Source organism: Corvus cornix, chromosome 2 (assembly GCF_000738735.6).
Source record: "Corvus cornix cornix isolate S_Up_H32 chromosome 2, ASM73873v5, whole genome shotgun sequence".
Classification (NCBI taxonomy): domain Eukaryota; kingdom Metazoa; phylum Chordata; class Aves; order Passeriformes; family Corvidae; genus Corvus; species Corvus cornix.
The window spans coordinates 141,207,042-141,221,008 of record NC_046333.1 but is presented as its reverse complement, the minus strand read 5'-3'; the positions used below and the strand labels follow the sequence as shown (position 1 = coordinate 141,221,008).

Genomic DNA, 13,967 nt, shown 5'->3' with positions numbered 1-13,967 from the left:
TTTCCTGAGTCAGTTCGTCACGTAGCTGTAAAAATGCTTGTGGCACCCCAGGACAGAACTGTGTGGGGATGAGGCTGCTTCATTTAGCAGTGTATTGGCTTGCACTGGTGTGGAAATATAGCACTGGTATAAGCTTCAATTCGCAATTCATCCTTTGTATCTTCTCCTATTCCTCATCTACATTTTCCTAACCCCTTACCTTAAGGTAACCATTTCACTGTAACTCCCCCAAAATTCAGGGTACTGATTTTCCAGTAGCATAAAACAAAGACTGCCTCTTATGTCAGACAGTCCAGAAGTGTTTCACAATAGCAGTGCCTTGGACAAAAAATGGTAGGGATGAAAAAAGGGATGTATGTAACTGAGGGAAAAAAAGAATAAACAGGTGATAGAATTTATCAAATTAACTAGATTCTTCGAAGGAGACATACTCTGAGAGCATAAACATGTTAAAATCAGTACTGACAGACCAGTGCCACTAAACCTGCTGAGGATGGTAAAAGTTACCCACTTCGTAAAATGGAACTTGATTGTTCAGGGCAAGAGTTTGTGGGGCTAGAGTGCTCTTTGTAGGATAGAGGCAGAGCAGTTCAGGAGAGCAATATATGCCCTTGAGAATCTATTATATATATGCCTTTTATCTAGTTTTTAGTGAGCTTCTAATTATGTTTGCTTCTGTGGATACTTTATTTTCCCTTCTAAATTTTGTGTATTGGACTTGTTGAAACACCTGTCTCCTGTTTTCATTACTATATGTATAACTTAGGAGACTCCTATTTTTATATTTCTTTGACCTTGTTCTTTTTATAATCTAAGCAGTAATTTACAAGACAGTTTTATTCTTTTTAATAAATATTGTTGTAAAATAAAGAAGAAGAAGTTATGAGTACTCATTATGATTTGAACTAAGTAAAGTAAGCTTTAGCTTTTAAAACAAACTGAAAGAAGATTTAGCTAAATCCCATGTGTAGATCAGAGGCTATCGCAGTTTTTCAACTGAGATTTGGCCTGAGGAGAGTCAGCGAGGCACAGATTTATAGAAAGGCTATTCAGAGGCAGCAAATGTTGTTGCACACCAACAGTACTATGATTGTGAGAAGCGACAGAAAAGATGCCAGTGCTAGATATGCAGAGGGAGCAGGGATAGAAGTAAAGAGAAACTATGTTTGTAGGAGTGGTTGGCACAAATCCATACAGGGTTTTAGAAAATACTTCTTGCCAGAACTACAGAGAAGACTCTGTTCAAATCACCCACTTTATTCAGAAGATTTTTCAGGTATCAGGTCTCTTTCTCTGAAACATGGATCTTGCTATCTTCTAATTGTGGTCTTTTAATGCCGCTTCAGGAGGATGATCATCTTATTAAGGAAACAGCATCCAGCATTTCTGGTCATCAGCAGGGGGTGAAGAGGAAGGCTGATATGCCACTCGGGTCTCCATTGGAGCCAGGGCAAATACTAGAGAAGAATGAAGACAGTAAAGTCAAACTCAAAATCAGAGTAAGAAATGGAAATTCAACTTGCACAATGTGTAGAGTGTTCAGAATAACAGCAGTGGTGTCTGCTGGCTTCCCTTGAAGCTGTGTTCAAACAAAAGACATGCTGTGTATATGTGTACAGCAGTTGTTATGCTTACTTTGGCAAAATCATTTCCTATCAGATTCTTTATTGGCTGGCAAGAACTAAAGTTGACAGATAATGCTCTTGTTCGCACAGCTTCACAGTAAATTAGAAAGAAGGAAACACACTGACCCTTTTTAATTTTATTGAATTTTTATTCCTTTGCAGTGGTAGATATCACTTCCTTTCCCTCTCACCCCCAGTTTACCTCAAAAATGAAATATTTTAAATCCTGTTTAGTGATGTTTTTATGAGTTATTAGCATCTGCTTATTTTTTTTCCTGATATCTTAGTTCTCTAACTCTCAAGAGGAAGAGGAAATTGATATGGACACAGTTCATGACAGCCAAGCCTTCATTTACCATCATTTGAATATGCTGGAGAGACCATCCACACCAGGTACGAGTAACTTTATAGGCAAGATGTTTGTATTTTTTTTAACTACTTCAGTTGTGAGGTGTTTTCTGCTACTGCTTATTTCCATACATACAGTGTTGGTAAGTGTTAAATATTACTGGAATTCCAGGATTATAAAGGGTGCATAAGAACTTTTCTTTAGGTTTCAGTAGATGTGTAGGTAAGCGTATACATATGTATTTTCACACATAGCTAAGTAAGACAAGTATAAATCATGCTTATAAAAGTGAAAAGCTAAGGAATGAATAAAAGAGCACAAAGCTGAAGTGGAACCCCATAAGCATTTAGGTAAAACTTGTTTCACCATAGGTGTCATTTAAAAAATAGTAATTTTGAAGGTTAAAAAAATAGCAAGACTCTTAAGTAAAAAAAAAAACCTCAAATATTAATGATTTATAACTTAATATTAGCAGTTAAAAAACATACAAGCCTCAAAGGTATTTAGAAGGGCTTTCCAGAGCTGAAAAGATTCCATCTGTGAGTAAAATTGTTTCATTTCAAGCACTTCCTTTCTTTTACTACTTCTCTTAGTATCTATTTTCATACACTTGACAAAATTATTCTCAAAGCATAGTGTTTCTTAGAAACCTTAAGACAGGTTGAACATCATTGATGAACTTCCACCTTCTTTGCTTCTCTGTCATTAGCAAAGAAATTAATTGGTTAGTCTCATTTTCTCAAAATATTTTAACTGTTCAAAATTCAGTTCCAGAACATGCCAGTGGAGCTAAGCTGAGGTCATGTGACAATGTACAGAGCATTTTGAGGGATCTTCCATACAGATCCAGAACAAGATTTTAAGGTTGCAGTACTGTATTGTGTTAAAGTGAAGTTTTTGGCTTTAGAAGTAGAATTCAGAGTAATTACCCTCTTGCTTGTTTTTCTCTTTTTATCCAGTGACTGCATAATGTAACAGAGAAGTAGACCTTAGCAGCAGGATCTGGAATGTTGGTTCCATCTTGAGTTGCCCTAGGTGCTGAGCTATGCTGACAGGTGACCTCATCTGCTTTCTCTGTGACCAGGCAATTTAGTGGCCCCATTTTAAGAGAAGGGCTGGTGGATGCTGCTGCCCTGAGAATCCTGCTGAGGCTGGTGCCTTGGTGCCAGTGGTGCAGAAGCTGGATGCTCATACTCCATTAGGGCCTTGGACATAACATTTTTTCTTCTTTGGCAGATGCTGTAGCCACTAAGGAAGTTTATTTCTTTCTTTTAATTTCCTTATTTTTATAAAATGTAACTGCTGTCACTTCTCAGCTAAGAAATTAAGTTCATATGGGGACATTAAAACACAGGGAGGTCTAGTTTCTGTATTCCAGATGGCCTTCAGTTAACGACATGTGCCTACAGCCAAGTCCACCAGGACAGCTTTGCTGTTAGTTATCTAGAGTAGCAAAACCAACTTTTTGACTTACTTCAGCAGGGTAAAGGGGCAGGCTGCATGTAGGTTACTCTCATGAACCTAGGAGCCTGTATCTGCAAAGCTTTAGTTTAAACTTCTCAGAGCTGCTTTGAATTTTGTTCTCAATGTTACGGTCAACCATCACATTTTCTGTTATGGCAAACAATGATGCATCCAGGGCATGCAAGTGCAAAGCTGATCTGCTGACGATTAGTATTTATAACTCTTATATGATATTTTGCAACTATTTTTTTACTAGATTTACACACTCTATGGAATATAAAGTCATAAACAAAACTCTGCCAAATACTTCACAAATAGGACTTAGGGGACCCTCTGTACGCCAGCTCTGTGGTCAGGGACTATTGCGGATTAAGTTTGTGCTGGAGGTCAGAAAGGGTAAAGTCTGACCAAGAATGGAGAAATGGCCACTTGATTGGTCCTTTTATAGACCTACAGCACACACAAGCTACTTCAAGTCTTGCTTGTGTCCTGAATGACCTTCTCACCTCTGTTATTGAGACATTCAGTGCACTGTAATACATTTTCTTTCCTAGGTAATAAATGAGACAAATGCCATGTTTTGTACCAGAATTCACTTTAAATAGTAAGCCTATGAAAAACGTTATTTTGAAGCACTTCGGATTATTTTATTCTTTTTTTTTTTTAGTTTGTGCAGTTAGAAACAGTTCCACTTCACATATTCTTTGCTTCTAAAATTTCACCTGTTTCTTATTCATGGCATTTTTCTTAGAAGTAGAGATGTATGAATTACAGACTGAGTAAATAAAGATAGTTCAATCTTTAGGAAATGGTACACTGCTGAGAAGAAACAGATGGGGAGAAATAAAAGCATGCATAAATGAAATTGTTCACACATAGGAGTGTTCTATTTTACAAAGTAATCACAGGGCCTGTGAGGTTTTACAACAATGATGGAGGATGGGTGCATTTCAGGGAGTGATTGTTGTGAAATAGATTGACAGCAGGTTCTGAAATGGTCTCAGTATCTTGTTAGTAAATCTGCCTCAGTTCTGACTCCTGCTTGGAAGGAGTGAGCTCTTAGTCCACCCGCAGTTTTCCTCCCCCAGCTGTGGGCTATGTCCCCACATGTCACATGAAGTGTTAGGTCATCAGCCAAACACAGCATGCGAAAAGCAGCTGCCAGGAGGAAGTTCATGTTGGGTCCTGTCTATCTGTGGTTTTTTGCTGGATTGTTGGGTTGGGGTTTTTTTTCACATTTCCCAGACCACTGCAAATGATGATTTGGATTTGGTCAAGTTGATGTAACCCCCCTAACTCCAGGAAAATATGATTTTCCTTTAAAAGTTTGGGGGGGGGAGGGGCTGGGGGGGGATGGATTTTTTTTATGGCTCTACCCATGGATGTGAAAGGTTAAGGCTGAGACAATAAAAAAGGTAGTCTAATATAGCTTTTGCTGGATTACAGGTTTCAGTGTTACAATTACAGCACCTGTCCGAGTTCATACAGAAAATGAATGGTTTAAATCCTACTGAAGCATCCTGACTATGATAGTAGAACTGTGGACTCTGGTAGTTGTGAGGGAATCTAATAATTTTATCAAGAAATTATTAAAACAAAACAGTAGTTGTGAACTGTCTGAAGAATGCTGTTGTGATGATTATTCATCTGCCCTTAGGGCTAGGAACTTGGTAGCCTCCTTTGGACCTCCAAGGCTGTGCAAGGCTACATTTCTAATGTGAGAACAGATTTTATTTGCTATTAATCATCAAGAATATTAGGAATGCTCCCTTCACTTAAATCTTAAGATAAAAGAATTTCAAGATCAGATTTTGTGTAAGCAACACATCTGAACTCTCAGGCTGTAAGGTGACTTGTCTTGCTTTGTTGACTTCAGTGAAATCAGATAAAGGTACACTTCTCTAATATTTCACTCATCTGAAAGTACAATACGTCAGAAGTAACCTTTAAAAGGTTCTGCTGTATCTGTCAGTGGTTATTGATTGGCCTGGTCTTTTCTGCTTTCAAAATAAATGCCTGGCTGTAGGCTGCATGATCTGCCAGTGAAGTTACATATTGTTATGGCTCATCACTGATAAACACTTAATTGAACTTTTTCCAGCTAGTTTTGATGGTTTGAAAGTTGATAAAAAGCAGTATCCAATTCTCTGTTTCTGCAAAGGAAAGAAAAAAAGTTCAGTGATGTTCACTTTGTGCACTGGCAGTCTTTTTTCTGATCACATTCAGAGGCAGTGGGCTTTGAGGACACATCCTGAGCATTCAGATTCAGATCAAACAGATTCCTTGGCCATTCTGTTAATCCTTTTGCAGTTTTCTAGGATAATCAAATTGGAAATTGCCTCTGCTGACTTTGTAGGTTGTTCTGTTTGCTGTGTAGATGTACATGAAACTTTGGAGGTCTAGACCACAGTCATAGTGTTGATTATGGTCTTGTTTATCACAGTTAGTGCACTTTCAGGAAATTACGGCTTATCTGGATTGACTTTTTTCTGGAACAGTTTGGACATACTGCACATGCTGTAGTAAAGTGTAGAAGTAAACTAGTGTATTTCCTATATTTAAGCAGTACATTTACAACAGCAGATCCAAACCTGAGGTGCAAATCACTGCACTTGGAGTTTGGACGCAGGAATAAATAGGAATTCAGTCCAAACTGCATGAGAAGGTCTGCAGCTCTGCAGTTACCCAAGTTAGCTGTAAATGCACCAGTACCTCCAAGTCCAGCCATTAGTGGCTCTCTGCCAAAAAGTGCTGTGGAAACATCATGAATATATAAATGAACGCTTCTTGGATATGAGGACACCACTGACAATGATAGCTTTTTGCTTTACTTTCTAAGGAGGTAAAAGTTGTTAGAGCTGTTCTGCTAGAATGCCTTTTAATAACGTATAATATTAATACAGTATCTGTTACACTTTATTACCCAAGATATAACTGTTTCCAAACTGGTATCTCATAGGCTTTGAGGTTTGTAGATAAATTTGCCTCACTGAAATAGTATGTGGTTAATTGTACACTTCACAAGGAATGGTGTTTTCCAGTGCTTTACCCTGAAGTAAAGAAAGCAGATTTAATAGAAACACAAGCCCTGCAGATAGTGACAACAGAAATGAGAATTGCATCAGTGTGTGGCTGCAGTGTGTCAACTCCATGATTTACTAAAAACAACATATAGTTGTGACTGTCTCTGAGAAAACAACTAAACACTGTCAAATATAGAGGATGAATAAGGCTAGCAAGTTTTCAAGTGAACTACCTGAAACTGATAGAGGCACAAAGTATTCTGAATTGGCTTCCTGATATAAATGTTATTTCTTTCAAAAATAGGAATTTCACTAGAATGTTTTAGAATATTAAAATAAGTGCAGTAAAAATAACACCATAGTCAAGCTATTCTATTAAGTATAAGGCAATATAGTTGTTAAATCAAAGTCAAATGAGGAAATTAATAAACTTTTTACCAGTTAAAGGTATACTTTAGTTAAAACACCAGCTTGTCTATACAATACTTTAGTTATACCTTTGGTATATGTATCTGGAATTGTCTATCTGATTTTAAATCCTACTGAAAAATTTAAGTCAAATGAGTCTGTAAATTGGAACTAGTTAAAATGTTTACATTGGAGCCAAATTAACTGATTTACTTAGCACATCTTCAGAAACCTTTGGGCTGGTTTTATTTCTTTTGACAAGACCTTTGCTTCTCACCCTCAAACTTTTTTGTCCCATGGACCTTAAAAGAGCACTCTCCTAGAGAGAAAATTGATAATCTTTTTCAGAGACATATAATTTGAAAATTCTGCTTCTTTAGACTAATTACAGGACTTTGCATTCTGGATACTTGAAATCATTTATGCTTGGTAACTTTTTCTATGTACTTTGTTGGTGGTTCAACAGATGCATAAACAGAGCATTAAATTAAAAAATGGTGTGTCTTGGATATTTCCAGGGTAACACTAAAAAGAAAAGAAGAAATAAAGAAGAACAGGAAAAATTTTGAAACCGTTTTTATGGTATTTTCCATTTTTTGAGTGTTTTCTCTTTATAGAAAATGCTAGCCAGGGATGCAGTTTAACTGCTAGGCAAAGAGAGTGCATTCTCTTCCTCACTGGTAAGCTTTCTTTGAGTTCTGGGAGAGACACGTTAAGTGCTTGCGTGCTTATGTTGATGTCTCCCTCTTCCCAGAGCTTGTCCATGTCAGGTGCTGGAGCATCAGCCTGTCCTCAGGACCCATGGCTTCAGCCTTTGCTATGATTTGTGAACTTGGTTTTTCCCTCTCTGATATTTGAATAAATCAGGGTGCAAATGGGATGATTTCAAACAAGTGTCAATTTGTAAAAATCCTGTATAAGCTAGCTGTTTTACATTGATTAGCCATGCAAAGAAACAGAGACTGTAAGTTTGTGGCATCCCACTCTCTTCACACAGAAAAAATCAGAAACATAGGAGGGACCATATGAAAGATCTCATGAAAGCCTGTTGACATGTTAAAGTCTCAAGTAACAGGTTTTCAAACTGTAGAAGTTCAATAACAAAATCAGAGAAAAACACTCTACCCAACAACATAGTTGAATGTTAATGCACCAATGAGTCTTACAAAGGAAAAAAATTCAGTGAGCAGGGTGTTATCATTATCTGACAGCAATTTCTGTTACTTTAAAGCTTATCAGGACCTAAATCCCTTTAATTTTAAAACTAAGCTACCAGATCTGTATTTTCATATTTTATTCTCTCTCACAACATCTACAGCATTTGTATTTGTCCTTGGGGCAAATGGTACACAAAGATTCTGATCTTTCTCCTATGGGATCATAATCCTGTCTAATTTTAAACACCTACCCAGCTGGCTGGAACACCACAAAGCCAATAATTACATTGGAATCTCCACATCCTAAAAAGGAGGAGATCCATGTGGATAGACACATGTATGTGAATTTTCTTCCAAGGAATGCTACTAACCACTTCAGAAGCGAGCTCCTGGGCTCGCCCTCCACTTATTGTGTGTTTTTGTGTTTTGAGAAATGCGGGTTTCAGTCCTGCTCTCTGTGCCAGGAAGAAGTGGGTTCCCTGCAGGAAGAGGGAGTGCTCTGTGTCTCTTTGCATCAGTCCTGCTACCCCCATTGATAAAAGGATGATTATACTGCCCTGTGAGGCAATTTCTCTTTAGTCTTGCTTTCCTTAACTACACTTGGCATGTTCCTAGCATAGGCTGTAAGTAGATACTAATTAAAAGAAAGGAAAAAAAAAAAGGTTCTGTAGGTTCAACACTGAATTTTATGTGTGGAAATCTGTAACATTTTTGGTAGAGCATTTATAGGTGTTCAATCTTTTGGAGCCATCATCCAGGATCAATGTATTTGATTCTTGATTTCAAAGCACTCTTTAACAGTAGGAGGAAATTTTCTGGATTGCTGTTATTTTTGCATTTAAAAACTCAGCAGACTAGAGTCACTATTGACCTCTATGAAGAAATTGTGTGTGTACTCCTGTTGCTGGCTCAGTAGAAGCAGATTTTTGTAATGACATTCTTTCGTTTCTTACTGACATCTTTTCCATATTACCAATGTTGACTGTTTCCCTAAGTGTCAGTAGCCCTTGAGTTGCAGTTGGACCCCATTTCTCACCTTCCCGAAGATCTTCCTGCCTCTCTAGGTGGTGACCACCACCCCTTCAGTCCTGTTGGTTTAAACTACTGTTGTATTTGCTCCCTAACTTATTGCAGTCAATGGTATTTAGCTGCTTTAACAAACAGATTTTTTTAATAACACACCTGAAATAAGTAATGAGGTGATAATACAGACTGTTGCCTTAGCAGAGCTGGTAGTTCAGTAAACTGCAGGAAATTAGCACAAGTGGCAGGTCGTGTAACAGAGTCAGGAGAGTCTGGTTGCATCCTTCATCTTCACTTGACACTGCTGCTGCATCATCCCTGCAGACTTAAGCCAGTGTTTTTATACCAGTTCTGATTAAAATTTTTAAAGTTAGTGTCTAGACTTACAGGTTTAGTTTCCATATAAAAATAACTCCACAATTTGGAATTAATGGAGCTGAGAAGTTTTAAGAGTTTATGTTACATTGTGTGGGTTTTTTCTTCTATTTGAAGTTGACTTCAGTTTGCCATGTGTATTTTATGTATCATGTGCCTGCATCTTGAGAACACATGACAATGTTTTCTGTACTTTAGGTAATCTTTTGTACATTTCTTTATACAACCAACCAGTGGTCTTCAGCCTTTTTGCCAAGACCTTTATTTCTGTGTTACTGGGAGGCCTGTTTGTGTCACTGCCACAGTTCACCTTTAACTATTGCAGACTATTTTAACAGTGTCAAATACTGCCTGCTTTGGTTTTCTGAGATACAGCCTCCACCCTTTCCTTTTCTAATCGCCTGAGTTGGATATACTCCTTTTTTCACTATTGTGTCTTCTGTTTAGTGACTGGTTTTGTATCCTTGCAGCTGCTAAATAAAGTTGTCTAAGCACTGAATGCTTTAGAGGAAGGAGCTCAGGTTATGGGGATAGGTTTAGATACAGGAGGAATTCCTTTAAAAATGAAGTTGGAAATCATTACATTGTGAAGCAGTCTTGTACCTTTGTACATCAAATGCAGTATACTTGCACACTGTCTGCACTGTTGAGAATGGCTCCAGACAACAAAGTGGTAGTAGGTATGCACTGAATTTGGAATTGGTGTGCATCTCCTCTACCTGCCATAAGATACATAAAAAAGTAAAGTTGTGAATTCTGACAATAAATTTTTGCATTGATAACATGAGCTTACTGCTGCTTAGTTCTGATTAAATAAAAATTAAAGCTTTTAAAATACTTCTATATTAGCAATTTCAAGTTCATAGGAATCTATTGTATTCTAGACTAGCCTCCTTCATAACCTCAGCAGAGTTTTATATTGCACCATACTCCTGTCTTGTGGTTAAAACCAAACATATTTCTAGAAAGACATCATTTTGCTGTATAAGACTTCAAGCAGTAGAAATTCCACCATGTCCCCATAGTAAGTTACTGATTATCCTCACTATAAAAATGTTTTGTGTTTCTATTCTGACTTACAAACACTTTGTAAAGGTGTAGATTTTGTTTTTTCCAGACTTACTTAAAAACAAACAAAACTTACTTACAAACAAACAAAACAGCTGTACCATCTAGAAATTTCCTGTATATATTCATAACTGAATCAGTCCTTAATCTTTTGGGTAAGGCTAGAAAGATTGCATGGAAATTGTTCTCAATACTTGCTTGTCATAGTACAGGGAGCTGTCTCTTTAGACTTCCAGGAATCATTCCCACAGACAAATCTTTCTTGCCTTTTGAGTTACACAACCAACCAGCCAAACAAAAAGATGTACTAGAAAATAAATGTGTTTTCAAATATACAGGAGAAGGTAATTGCAAAGAACATAACACAATTTCTTGTTATTTGTTAATGGGGATATTTTCACCAAAAACTGGATGGGGAAAAAAACCATTTTTAAAGTAGCTATGAAGAAAATCCATTTTAAGTAAAACTTAGAGGATTAGTTGCCTTAAAAATCTGTTGATGCTTTTCTACATTTATCTAGTTGTTAAAGCATTCTTGCAATGTGATTTGATTCAATTTCAGCCTAAAGGAATCTGAGTGTTCCTACCTTCCGAGCATTTGCACTCTTTAACAAAGGTATCCTTAGAATAATGCCCTTTAATCTCTACTATTGAAGCTATTGCAGTCTGTCTGAAATAATGAAATATTAAATGAGCCAAAGAGAGAATGGGAATTGAGATGTCATGGATCGTATTTCCTTCCTCAGGTTTAGATAGGAGGCTTGCTCAATATATAACTGTTCTAGTGTACTTGTGAAATATGTACTGATAAAGATGGTATAATTGTCTTTACTGGGATTTGGTTTTGTTTAAGAAAAAAGCTTTGTATAATCTTTCAAATAGGCTAAATTGGTTGTAAGAGGCAATTTTTAGAAAAATCAGTTTAATTTTCCACTGTCAGAAGGTTTGTATGTTCTTGTGGGGAACTTTACTTCCTGACTAAAAAGAGTTCACATCCCAAAAATGCACTTTTTTATGCCACTCTTGCACTTTTTATCAGAATTTTCACAAGCAATTATATTTGCATTATTCAGAGTTATAGGGGCTTTCCTACTCTATTCAAAAATGAATTTCAGGAAGCTAGTATGACTTGCAGTTTCCTAGGGCTCTTTAAAGTTCCAGATTGCCTGGAATACTTTTATGCTGTTGAGGAAGGAAAGATCATCTCTAAAAATTGTTAGTAGTGTGGGAACTTTAATGGCATGTTCAGAACCTTCTCTGAAGCTAAATGGTACAAGCATCATAACAGATTCCATGTTTGTATGTTTAAATGATAATGTAGGTTTTATCTAATATTTCAGAATTCCTTGTGTTTGGAAACAATGCAAGTTAAACATTTGCTAATCCCACTGTATCCATTCTTTTAGGTAAGGAACAATCTTCGGGAGAGATAAACATGCACCCTGTCTCAGCAGCTCCACTCTCTGTGTTTAGTAAAGAATCAAACTCCTCAAAACACAGCGATCACCACCACCATCACCACCATGAGCACAAGAAAAAGAAGAAGAAACACAAGCATAAGCATAAACATAAACATAAACATGATACTAAAGAAAAGGAAAAGGATCCCTTTGTTTTCTCTAACAGTCCAGCCAGTGCACGATCAATTCGTTCCCCATCACTTTCAGACTGATACCAGTGGCTTCTCTGGAGTTCAACTTGCAATATTCTTGGAGTGCTTAGAAGGATGTACATAACTATAGCTTCTATCTTTTTTTATGGAACTAAGAATATGCGAATTGCCTTAGCAATTCAGAAGCTCTGCCACCTTTGAAGCCTTCTTTTTGCATATGTGGTTGTTGAAATCTGATTCAAAAAATATGGTTTATGATTCTGACTCATTTTGTATTTCACTGTTCTCCACACCTCCCACTCTTTTTTCCATTTTAAACAAAGAAAACAGCCCTTTATGTAAGGGCCCCATGTCCACTGGCAACCCCCTGCACATCACGCTTACCATGTGTATTGCCAGAATCAATTATGGTTTAATCCTTTGAAGAATGTTAGAGGCAGAGTATGTTTTAAGCAGAAGCCAATTGCCAGGCCTTTGGTGACAGGCTGTTTCCAGAGCAGTATTGTGTAACTAAGTGTAGATCTCCTCAGAAGACAGGGATTTTCTTTAGTCTTCAGATGGCCTGTTTCTTGCTTTAACCATTGCAACGTTATGTCAGACTTAAAAGAACAGTATGTAGAACATTTGCATTTTTCAGATACTAAAACTCTTGAAAAATTCCAGGCTGCTTTTAAGCTGGCGGTATTTATTATGGACATGAGCCTTTGAATATGATTAAATTCTGCAATTGTTTTGGGAATTTTAGCAAAATCCGTAATGCATGTTTTGTCCTGTAATCAGGCTTTTAAAAATCCAATAAAGTTTGCGAATTATTTTGACAGAGGCAGAATTTTTTCTTCAAGCTTAACATTGGAATATGCTTTTGAAAGATGTTTGCTAAAATTAAAAAAATCTGAAAAACTTAAAAATTAAAATATTGAAAAATATCTGTTTCTTCCTCCTGAGGGGTGGTTTGTTTGGAAGCAAGATGAGCTCATGAATCCACAGAAGAAATATGTTAGTAGATGAAACTAGGTCTGGGACTTGAAACTATGGATACATTTAAATTTCTTTAGCTGTGTTTTATGCAGTGTACTATTTACACCTAGGAAGTGTTTTATTTAAAAGCTTAATTTTTAAAAAGTTTTAATAATAGAGATAAATAATCTCTGCCAATTTTTATTTGTTTTCTTTGTACGTGTGTAGAAGCAGGGTTTTATTTCCATGCACTGGTTAGCTTCTGTTGCCCAGAGTTCACATGGTGTTCTATAAGATGGTTGTATTTGGGTTAATATTTTTTTTTTAATTTTCACAAATTTTTATGAGAGACTGATTCTCCTTCTTAGAGCAAAGAGAGAAGTTCAAGAGGGACCCAAGAAAACTTTTTTTTAAGCCATATTCTGTTTCATGAAAGTTAATAAATACTTTTATATTCTATACCTGCTGGTGAATCCTGTAATTCTTGGAATAAAAAGTTATCTGTAGACTAGAAAGATGATAGGCTCAGGTATTTGTAATATGCATATACTTATTTTGTTATTCAAACACCATATCCTTTCGATACTGCATGGATAGTTGTGCTGATTGTTGCACTTGGAACACATGTTTGGGCTGGATTCAGACACAATGGTCCTGGGCAACACCGCAGCCTCTCCTGATCTGCAACTTTGCCTTGTCAGGGGAAGCCCACCTGGGTGTCCTTTTAGCAATAACTGCAAGCTCTTGGAGCTTAGGTGAGCTAAAGGTGCAAGAGAAACACCTAAACGTGGGATGAAAGAGGTACTGAGCGTGTTTTGGGTACTAACCATATGTGCAGCTCAGCACTGCTTGGGAGACAGCAAGTAATAGCTCAATGGAAATACTTTGAGGTGTTTTTCCCTTGGC

The 13,967-nt window shown here is 37.0% G+C and overlaps 1 protein-coding gene across 2 annotated transcripts in view; it reads left to right on the top strand.

Moving 5' to 3' along the window:
* TAF2 (TATA-box binding protein associated factor 2) overlaps window positions 1-13,522 on the top strand; it is a 61,109-nt gene extending 47,587 nt beyond the window's left edge. The window contains exons 24-26 of one of the 2 annotated variants that reach the window (XM_019289162.3): window positions 1,347-1,499; window positions 1,913-2,018; window positions 11,899-13,522. In XM_019289162.3, the coding sequence (XP_019144707.1) occupies window positions 1,347-1,499; window positions 1,913-2,018; window positions 11,899-12,164 (525 nt within the window). In that variant the 3' untranslated portion in view covers window positions 12,165-13,522. The remainder of the gene's footprint in view (window positions 1-1,346; window positions 1,500-1,912; window positions 2,019-11,898) is intronic. The other variant, XM_010404820.4, reaches the window with a different exon arrangement.
* The last annotated feature ends 445 nt before the right edge of the window (window positions 13,523-13,967 follow it).